The sequence below is a fragment of the Pteropus alecto genome, unplaced genomic scaffold (assembly GCF_000325575.1).
Source record: "Pteropus alecto unplaced genomic scaffold, ASM32557v1 scaffold7, whole genome shotgun sequence".
Classification (NCBI taxonomy): Eukaryota; Metazoa; Chordata; class Mammalia; order Chiroptera; family Pteropodidae; genus Pteropus; species Pteropus alecto.
In genome coordinates, this window is record NW_006494614.1 from 54720569 (window position 1) to 54731928 (window position 11360).

Consider the following 11360-nt stretch of genomic DNA (forward strand, 5'->3'; position numbering starts at 1 on the left):
GATGCTCACCAAATTTATGGTGCCTTTGTAGTCAGGTTCCCCTCTACCCTCACCTCACTCCCACACATTTGTTTTAAAATAATTTAGGTTAGAGAATAGAAAACTATTACTGTACTATTTTACATCTCTTACTTCGCTTATGATTTTAAAATATCTTCTCTGGGCTCTGTTCGATGGTTATTTAAAGTTGATTATATCATTTTTAGATAGACTTTTTGCTGTTCAATCAGTTACAAGCCCTCCTTGCTGTTACGAGCTCCTCTCCTCCGAGGGGTCAGTTTACCCTCTGACAGGGTTGTTTAGTGAAAGTCTGCTTCAACAAGTTTCACATGCTGACTTATGCTCTTGCTCATGTCTAGATTCAGAGACATATTTTACTTTCCTTTCCTTACCAGCAACATTTGCTAGAGGTGCTTCAACTTGATTAATTAGGATTAAAGATGGGTTTTTCGGTCAGTTTTCAAGAAGAAGCTCTATAGCTACTTGCCAAGGAACCCAAACCTCATAAGCCAGCCACTCAATAAGGCTTATTTATTCTCAATGAGACCTAAGGGAGGTAGAAAATGACAAATCCTATTAAAGCTACTAAGAAGGTGATCGACACTAGTTATTGCGCAACTTTGGTTAAAATGTTTCAGGAGAGAGCATCTTTTATCATTTCATCACTTGAATCAGGTAACTTTTCATTCCTATTTGTTCCTGTGCTTCTCCGTGAAAATGTTCGGGTTGAATGAAATAGCAAACTGAGATAAACCCTATGTTTCACAGCTTGGCTGAAACCAGTACCCCCCAAGTCCACTTAGATGAATGTGGTAATCGATTAAGATCTTCATCTACTTAGCCAAGGCCGGAGCCAAAGAAATGCAGCAGGCCAGGCAATGCCCTCAGGTGGAATCAGGTGAAGTCAACCAACCAAAGTCATACTCTAGAAGGGGAAGATTCTGCAGATAATTGAGGGAGAGGGAGAGAGTGGCAATAAAACCACCACGGCACAAGGTATCTAAGGGAAAGAAAGCTTCAGCCTTGCACTTTGTTCCTGGTATTTAGCCAGGATAAAGTATTGATTGCACCTAAAAAGGAAATTTGTGCCCATTTGTGGCAATTTCTTGCCATAAATCTTACTTAGAGACTTCTGCTTGGATTGCTAATTATGAAAGAAATTCTAATTTCCGGGAAGAAAACTTACTTAAATATTTTAGAGGTAGTTTCTAAAGCCAAAAAGTTTTTTAAAAAACATTTTTAAAACCTAAAAGTTCACTTGTTGATTAATCAGAATAAAGTGAGATTCTAAAACACTGCCTTGTGGGTAAAGCTATCTCTAGGTAACTTATCTAATTAAAGAATATAAAAGGAAATGTAGTTTTTTAAATTATTAAGAATGGCTAGGGAGAACTGAAATGATAAGAATTTAGTGACCATTTGGGACTATCAAATTAATTTCAATTAAAAAAAAAAACCTCTATCATCTTTTACATCATCATTCCATAAATCAACTCATTAACCAAAAGGTTAAAAACTACAGAATGCTCACTGGAGGTATTTCGCCAGCTTTCTGCATTAGAACCAGTGTTTCCATCTGAAAAATCAGAGTCAGAGACACCTTCTTTTTCTTCTTCTTTCTCTTGTCTCTTACATGGTGATGCCAGAATCAATTCACTTTTACTTGTTTTTGTAGGGTTTCCCTTGTTGGTCAGGCCAGGAATGGCTTTCCTATTTCTGGATACACTAATTGCTCCAGGGCGCTCTTCGAAGCCAGGTGCCTGAAAAGCTCCTTCTAGAACCCCTGCAAACTCGCTTTCACTATTCCTGTGCTCTAGGGGGTTTATACTTTCAGTGGTCCCTATTTCACGGTCCACGTAAAGTTGTGGAGTTCCGGGGACCTCAATTCCACTTTCAGAACCACAGAGACCTACTGAGAAATCAGTCACCGCTTCTCCTCCCAATACTTTATCATACTGGTTGACTTGAGATTTGAGAACATTACTCTTCAGTTTCATTTCAGGGGTCTCTTGGGTTCTCCCCAAGAACCTGGCCTGCTCTGACTGTGACGTCTCCTTCTCAGGCGTTTCTTCCTTCACTGACACCTGGAGCTGATAAGAAGGAGCTTCAGATGTTTCTTTAAGGAGTTTCTCAAAACCAGTATCAAAAGCACTCTCAGCTATTGATGGAGCCTCTGATTTTTTTACTGTTTCTTTTAGTTCCTCAAGGTGGAATTCAGAAGCAGCTTGCCTGGGCACCTGAGTGCTACCTATTAACTTTGGTGGAGAAAGAGTCCCTGTGTCACTTTCATATTTTAAGGAGGGTGTTTCCATCGTTTCCTTCAGTAGTTTTTCTAAGCCAGCACTGAATTCAAGCAGCTCTGATTTAGGTTGAATAATTGTTTCCCTCACAATCTCTGCCACTTCCTGAGGCAACACTTTGCCATACTGAGTAACAGTGGAACCAGATGAGCTAAGGCTTTGTTCTGATGGAGACCTTTGAGCAGCTAAATAAGATCCAACTTCATAAGTTTTATCAGAAACTGTATTGAAGGAATAAAGATCCCTTCTGTCTGGAACTATGATGTCCATTGTAGCCAATGGTGGGGTAACTGCCAGAGAATTTGGGGGGCTACCTGCTGCTTGTACTCCTTCAGGAAACTCTGCTTTTACTTCTCCAATAACTACTTCCCTATCAACTGGATAACTCAACAAAGCTTCTCTAAGTAGCTTTTGTAATACAACATTTACATCATTCAATGCAGGTTTGGGAGGAAGAATAACTTTTTCTACAGTCTCTGAAATTTCCCTTTGAGAAGATAATGCCTTTTCCTGAGCAGCAAGATGAGCATCCCTGGAAGAAGGCATATTGTGGGGAGAGTTGGCCACATCCCCAAAAGAACCCTTTCTGTGAAGACGGGAAGGTTGCTCCAATGGCTGAGAACCTTCTGCAGCCATCTGAAACAAGCTCTCTGTATTTAGCTGGCACTCACCACTTTCAGCTTCCTGGGGGAGAGCCATTTTTCCCAAAGTTTCTTCCCCCTCTGGAAAAGGAGTTATTATCTCTCTCTGATGAGCTGATGAGTTACGACTCCATTCTATCTCTTTTTCAAAAACTCTCTCTTCGGGCTCAGAGTTGATCCTAGTGGTGACGGGTTCCAACTTGGTTTGCAAGGGAGAGGGTAACGTTCCAGTTCCTTCCTTCAAGAGTTTGTCTAGACTAGCAGCCAAAGTGTTTAGTTTGACCTTTGGAGGAGCTACTGTTTTGTCTACACACTCATTAATGATCTCCTTAGGTTCTTTGGCTGCTTCTTCAGCATCAGCAAAACCTGTCTTTTGAAGCCATGTCCTATTTTCAGACACATCTGGTTCAAGCACTTGTTTTCCATGAACTTTTCCACCAGAAGGCTGGATTGCTGGTGATGAAGCTTCTGAAAGCGGCTTCTGTAAGCTGTCACTAAAAGTGTCTTTGTAGTCTTTAGGTAAAACACTTGTTTTCACAATGGATTCTTGAATCTCTTGGTCTGAGTAATTCTTTTCTTCCTTGAACACTGGCGTAACAAACTGTTTGGTATTCTTTTCCACATTTTCTTCTGATGACTCATTTCCTGGCAACCGATGAGTGGACTTTCTGGGTGGTCTCACTGGAAATGCAGTTTCATCTGGTAACACCTGGAGTGTGGACTTTGAATTTAATTTCCCTATTTCCTCTGTTGCTGGAACTTTTTTTTGGCTCAGAAACATCTCTGTTTCATGGATATTTTTTCCTGATGATTTGATGTCACGTAATTCTTTGTGTTTCTGGCTATTAAAATGCACAGAATTTTTTTGGCTTATTGTCATAGTATTCTTCTCAACATTATCCTGACTTTTTGGATTGGCTCCTAAGTCCCAAAATTTCCTCAAATTCTCAAATTGAGAGTGATTAGAAACCCATTCTGCATTGGGTTCCTCTAGTCTTTCTTTTAGCGACAGAACTTTAAAATTGGAATGCGATTCACCAATTACAGATCTGTCTTTCTCCAAAGAGGTATGTATTTCAGTCCTAACATTCGAAGGATGTTGCAATGCTGGTAAAGTGATGTCTCCTCCAGAATGCAAACTGTCTGCCACTGGCAATCTTTTTACAGGCTCATTTATCTTATTCCGAAACAGAGACACTTTACCTGATTGGTCAATTGAAGGATAACTTTCGGATGGACCCAATTTGGGGGCCCTGATCTCTTTAGGTTTATCTGAAGAATAAAAACTGGACAGACAGGCTGCTTGGCCATCCTCATCTAGGACTACTTGTTTGCCAGTGCCTTGATTATATTCATTCCGGGCCACAGATGAACTGTCCATGGACTTCGCAGGCTGATATGCTTTAGCAGAAGGTTGTCCCTGACTGAGTGAAGATCTGGGTTCTTTATGAGTTAACTTAGCTGCAGCTTTTTCACCTTCCCAAAAGGATATTCTGTCACTCACTCTTTTGTATTTCTCTCTTTGCACTTGGTTCTTTGGAACCTCACTAGTTTCTTGTAGTTGGACCTCAGGCTTCTTCCAAGGAGATTTGTTGTTGGCAGCCCTAGAGAGTAACTCAATAATCTCTGGCTCTAAGGAAGCTTTGCTCTCTCTCTCTGTCTTCATGTTGTCTTTCAAATTTGTTTCTTTGACAATTTTCGAAGAGTCAAAATTCGCCTCTGATTTTCCTCTATTTTTTTCATAAACGTGAAGTTTGAGCTCTTCTTCACATAAGCTGCTAACCTCCTTAATGTTGCATGGAACTTGGTCTGCTGCATCAGATCCTTTGAGGGCACTATAGGAATAGTCACTGGTTGGGGGAGGTACCCCATTTCCTTCCCCTATGTTTTTTGAAGCTTGGCTATAGTCTGTAGTTCTACTCTTTTGATTCGAACTGTAGGTTTGAAATGGTTGCAGTATGCCTGGACCTTCCTTGTCTTGTTGGGACAAATTAACAGATTTGGGTTTGATTTTTGCATTATCTTGGCAATTTCTAGAAGGCAGCATATTTTTCTCTACCTGGAATGTTGAATCGAATCCCATAGGCGTCAATTCAACTTTGGTGGATAACAGAGCTTTTGAGCCATTTTCTTTTAGACTGGTGTCATCTGTCACCAAGGCAATAGCAGTCTGTGATTTTGAGTCTGTTTCTTCTTTGGGCTCTATTCTTTGGGGATATTCAAGAGGTGACTTATTGTCATCTGAATGAGAACTTCGGTTAAACCAGTCTAGGACTTTAGATATGGAATCATCAGTTGTCTTCCTTATTTCGGTGGCATATGGATCAGAGCGTGAGGATGTCTTAGCTTTTAGGGCCTTGAGAAGAGGAGGCTTACCTTGCTGATGGTCTCTAGAACTATGATCTGGCACCTGAGTTGGCTCAGGCTCCACACGAGACAGTTCATCTGCAACATAGAAATGCTTTTCTAAATAAGAAAAAAGACTACTTAAAGAATTATTATTCAATCACTCGCATTACCTTTTAAAAAAAGGCACTTTGTATTTACATGTTCCACACCACTAGCTGTTTATATCAACATTTTTCAGGGGTTATAATGTAAATTCATCCTAATTAAGATATTCTACCAAAGTTGCCGTATAACAGTAAAGGAAGGTAAATGCAGACCTCTGGAACTATGGGGTTAAACTGAATTGGGAATTTCTTTGAAGCCTCTGGTTTATTTTAAAAATTTGCATAAATTTTGTATTCTGCTCCATATTACATTTTATATATTAATTTTCTCCTACTCTCAAATCTTTATATAAAATTGACAGTCCAGGAAGATATATGGTGCTGATTTTTTTCTCCAACTATGCACTGGCACATTCAGAAATCCTATGAGAGGGGTTTATACCCAAGTATGAAGAACACAGATTTCAGGAGTTGGAAAAACAACTTTCAAGGAAGATTGAACAAGGAGTTCTCTTTAGAACCTTAGAATGGCACAGTGAGGATATTTGCATTCGTGGGCCTTACTCCTGATCTATTAAACCAGAATATCTGAAGAAGGGGTGCCAGGATCTTTACTAATAGCTATCCCAGTGGTTACTGAGCATACCAGGATTTTTGGTGCATGATCTCAAGAGGCTCCTTCATTATCCTTTATTTTCTTCCTATAATTTGTGAGTTAGTAGTAGTTAGAAGTAGTCAAATAAATTAAAATGCGGACTAATGGAGAATGTGATCTCTACCTGTTCCCTGATGTTGGCTAATCAATAGCTAGGAGGCTGGAGAAGAATTTCTAAGTTCTTTCTAAGCTATCAAGAAACTAGAGAAAGTCCTTTCTGAGCCTTAATCACAGGGTACAGGGTACATTTAGATAAGAGAAATCGGACATTCTTCCCCTTTAGTTAAGACTCAGGTGCTTCAGCACTTCTCTCTCTTCCTTATAAATGCTAAGCTATGCAATACATACATGTTCCTGAAAATTATGTGACTTGAATTTGTAATGAAGTCAGCCACATTTCAAATGCACTAGAGGACATATCAGTTAATAAAATTCTATCTTTAATTTTAATCACCAATTCTGGCTAAATGTGAAAACAACAACATCTTACATAATAATTGACACAGTAGATATCGGTTTCCTTAATTACGCATTGCACTCTTAAATATATGTCAATAATTGTGAAGTTTCTTTGAGAAATCTTTAAGAATTTTGTGTTAGTTTAACAGAAAACTAATCAATAATGAAAAAATGTATATTATATACTGTTACTGAAAAAAGAAGTCTGGAGAGTATAAACATAATTTAAAATTATATTCATGCCTAAAATTATCGAAAGGCTCTACAATTAAATGCTAGCAATAGTTAATTCTGGGTAATGGCATCACAGATGATATTTATTTCACTACGTATAAATTTTTAAAAAATTTAATGAAATGAGTTACTAAGAGTGATGATAAGAGGAGCCAATTTTGCTTCCAATCCCTAGACCCATATATTTTAGCTGTTGAGGTATAACGTCATTTATCAGTGCATCTGAGGGCATTTTTTCTTTTCAAATGTTGTATAGTGAAAGTTTATTATTTTTAAAATGAGAATAGTTGTTTTAAAAATGTGACGCCAGGCAATGTCTTATTTCCTCTAAGGAATTCTTTCATTTGTTTTGTTTTGTTTTGTTTTTCCAGGATAATAATGAGTATGATAGTGACTATCCTGAAGCTCAGAGCTAAAGTCAAATTCTTATAATTTGCAGAAAGTTTACTGTTTGGCGGGGGGCTTTATTTTCTTTTTATGCTCCATTTTTTAACCTTATATTTATGTAGTAAGCAGAAAAAAAGTAGGGCATTAATAAGCAAGCAGAACTTTGTTTATAAACTGAGGCATCTGTCAATCAAACTGGGTGCAGCTGATGATGCCTTCCTCCCACATTTCATGGTCATTTGCAATTTAAAAATCAGAAAGCACAAATAAGTAGTTAATACAAAATTTCAAAGATATTCTGTGGTAAAGTAAGTGCAGTTTGAAAAACAGGAAAGGTTTACTAATTTTCTTCTATGAATTATAATACAGGAAAATATTACCAAAGAAATTTTTTTCATCTTTCAAATAAACATTTCAGTAAGTAGTATCCAAATATTTGCTAATATTTACTCAAACTTTAGTAATTTCCTTTAGTATGAGTTCCTTTATTTCTTGAAGAAGCACCCGCTAATTTTTAATTTTTTAAAAAATATCCTGGTCTGTTCAAATGATTTTAAATGTCCAAGAAGAGAGGTGGTGAAAATGCTTTGTCCTTTTAGAAGTAGATTGATCTGAACAAGTATGAAACTGTAGGGCTGAGCAAAAGTGACTCAGTTAACTTACACTCATAGGGAATAGTGAGAGCAAATAGGTTAGAAACTTGACTGTAAATTTTCTTCACTGTAAGGAAATAATCATAGGATTGGATGAAGACTTACTGAAGATGGGAGAATACACAGAATGGTTTCCCTCCTTGTTTCTGTTTTTTAATACATAAGAATAGTGCAGTAATCATATTAGCATGGGAAAGCAGCTTCAGGAATCCTCTGAGAGCTGCAGGACCTTCGAGAGAGGGCTAGTTAGCTATTTGGCAGGAAAAAGCAGCATTCTTATTGCCTGTCAACTCACACCAGCTGAAAGAGAAAGTCCCTCTAGAGCTTTTAAAGGCTAAGAACAAATGGGTAGAGGCCCCGTGCAGACCGAAGTCTGAGGCTCTGTCATAGTAAGTACTCAAAGCCTAGTTTCCCATCCTTTGAGGATATGAATGTAAAGATTCTCTTTAGATTAAAAGAGAAACGAAATTTTGGTTTAACGGTAACTGATCAATTTGAATTAGGTGAGTAGAAATGATTTACTCTATAAAAAGGTATTAGCATAACTTTAATTCTTACTCTGTATAAACACCTTGATTTAACTCAAAACACTGTAATTTGTTTAAGTAATTGATATGATTACATTTTTTAGGGTAAAGCATATTGGGCCAGCAACTGTGCTAACCTGGTTCTTTTAACTATTGGTCATTGAGGAAAACCTCCAAACCCATTAAGAGATATAAGCATTCCCCAGTGTCATCTGCCTGAATTTCAACTGGAATGGTGAGGAGCAAAATGCAGCTTCTACAGGGCTGGTGGACCTTGCCATTCCAACTCACTGGGTCAGGGCTAATAGCCTGGTAGTGACAACTCTCTTACCAGCAGGGCTTTTGGACAATTCTGATTCAAGCCTTGACAATTCTGATGATTTAGCTTTGTGTTCATTGACGGTGGGTGAATTTTCAATGGGCTGTGGTCTCGCAGTTAAAACTTCTGAGGGAGAAGAGTGCCCATTAATTGGAAAAGAACCAGAAGCCGTTGGCTGATGTGCTTCATTGTTTGCTGCACTTGGGCTTGAGGCTGACTGATGTAAAGGCAAAGGCTTTCTGTACTGGAGAGGCTTAGGGTCCTTCCAAAACTCACCCATGTCCCTTACTTCTTGCGTTCCATTCTTCAACCTATCAAATTCCAGAACACTGAATTCTCCCACTTCCCGGCCGCGGATTAACCCCGGACTCGATGGGAGTTCATCCTTCACTGCAGAGAATCTCACATGCTTTAATGGCTCCAGTGAATTTGAGGAGGTGTCATCTTCTAAAGAATGATCCTTCTCAGAAATTCTCTCATGAATGGTTAGGCCAGGTGACACAACCTTGCTTTTGGAGTCAAAGTTCTGATGGAAACGAACAGTTTCTGAGTCTGTGCTGCTGGAGCTGGAGTTGCGCTTGAGGATCCCTCTCGGAGCCCCTCTTGCGTTCAGGGAGTCCGTCCTTTGTCTAGGAAGAGGCTGGTTATCGTCTTGCTTTAAAACATGTGAAGTGTAGATCATTTTCCTGGCTTTTGGGATTGGAGCTTTGATTTGGGATCCGCTCTCAGGGCCTGTAAAGGTCTGCTTTAGTTTCTCCGACTTTAGGCTTGAAATATCCAGATTGGACGACTTTTCTTTTAACTCTGACAATTCACCTGAAAATTAAAACACATTAAGTGATATATCAACTGGAAAGTAACTCTGTTATTTAAAACATCTACTATAAACTTAAGTATTTAAATATTAAAGTAGGCAGTGTAAGTGCAGACCTAATTAAAAAGCATTTAAAGATTCATGCTCGAACTTCATTCAACTGTACGTTTAAAATTATTGTGCTTTACATACATACTTTGAGGTATTTTATATTCAATAAAATTTTTTTAAATGAATTTTTAAAAATTCCTCATGGAGGTGAAGGAAAAATACAGAAGTTACTTTAAGAATTCACATATGCAAACCAGGAAAAGGAACTCAATTAAAAAACAAACAAACAAAAAAACCCTCAATACCTAAAACAAAAATTAACTTTGTCAAAAAGTTTAGGAAAAAAAAAAAAGGTAACATATTCCAGTGACTTTTTTCTGTAAAATAGTTTATATTACATAAAGTATACTCAATGGAGAGGGGAGAATACACTAATATTAAAACAGGTTAATTGACACTCTTATAACTCCACTTTCAATTGTTAATTTTCTATCCCTTATCCAATCGTTAATGCTTGTGGAATTTTCTTACAGTTACTTTTGAAGAGATTAAATTGTTTAGTGTTCTTAACAGCATGGAAGAATGGTAAAATTCCATTAAGAGATAGACTTAATTAAGTACACAAACCTGATCAAATGCTCTTGAGGGACTGAGCTGATAATTATAGATTAGAAGATCATAACATTGTCAAGTGGCCTTTTTCTCTTGAGGCGAACTCTTTTAATCTTAAACAGAACTGTGTCCACACATGGTAGACATCCAATAAATGCTGCTAAATAAGTGACTGAATGCCTCTGGTCAAAAAATGTCCCAGTTCACTGAGGGAGAACCCAAGGCATAGAGGTTATACAAGTGTCAGCTCCAAGGCTGGAATGCAGTTTCTAAAACTTCTGCTTCCTTCCCTCAGGCAGAAAACCAATGGGCATAGCAGAATAAGAAAACCATCAGGACCTTTCACTTTCTCTTAAAAGTTATTTCAGTTAAAGGAACTCTGAGAATTTCCCTTAGTCCACAGATAACAAAGATAAAAATATCTAGTCCATAAAAATAATATTTACCCTCTTTTGAAGTCTGAAAGAAACCAGCCCTTCCATTTTTTGACTGCTCATTTTCGGTTTGTTGAGATAAGTGATCTTCTGGCAATTTGGAGCTGTTAAATGGATTCTTCCTTTGCTGAGGAATAAAACATTGTTTATTAAACTCATTTTAAATGTCATAACAGCAACTCAGTGTTAGCAAATGCTTATTATCTCCAATACTTGATAGTTTTATCCAGTAAACTCTATCTGGCATGTCTGAAAAGTGATTGCCCTGGTTAATCAGGTTAGCATAGAATATATATGTTATGCAATATAACAACATTAGATGAGAACTAGGCATTCAAATCTATACCTCACATTTTATAGCAATGAGAAAAATTAGGCCTGGATAAATCAAAAAGCTGGTCAAGATCGGGGTCAACCTGATACTCTGATCAGAACAGATTCCCACCAAAGCTCTTTCTACCAACAAGACTCTCACTCTGCTAGATTAAAGCCATATTGAATATAATTGTAATTGACCTTTTCCATAAGGATCTAAAAGATACTTATCAAGGTATCTTGAAGTATTTCATATTCACTATTGTGATTATCAATTCTAATGAAGAAAGGGTATCAGTAAACAGATTTTTTTAAATTTGTATGTGACTGAATATCAGTGTTCACTGTCTATAGTTTTATATATTGGTAATTCCCTCCCCCAAGTAGACCTCTAACAGAGTCAGGAAGCTATAAATAGTAATAAGGATTGACATGGAACTAACAAGCTACATTCCACATGGTTAAAAGAAGCAGCCCCCAATGGCTTCAGACATTTTTTTCTCTAG

General features: G+C 37.7%; 1 protein-coding gene across 1 annotated transcript in view; it reads right to left on the bottom strand.

Moving 5' to 3' along the window:
- The window catches only part of SYTL2 (synaptotagmin like 2), a 94953-nt gene that overhangs the window by 23595 nt on the left and 59998 nt on the right, over nt 1-11360 (bottom strand). Inside the window, 3 exon segments of the mRNA XM_015600610.2 lie at nt 1532-5386; nt 8641-9444; nt 10552-10666. Coding sequence (XP_015456096.1) covers nt 1532-5386; nt 8641-9444; nt 10552-10666 — 4774 coding nt within the window.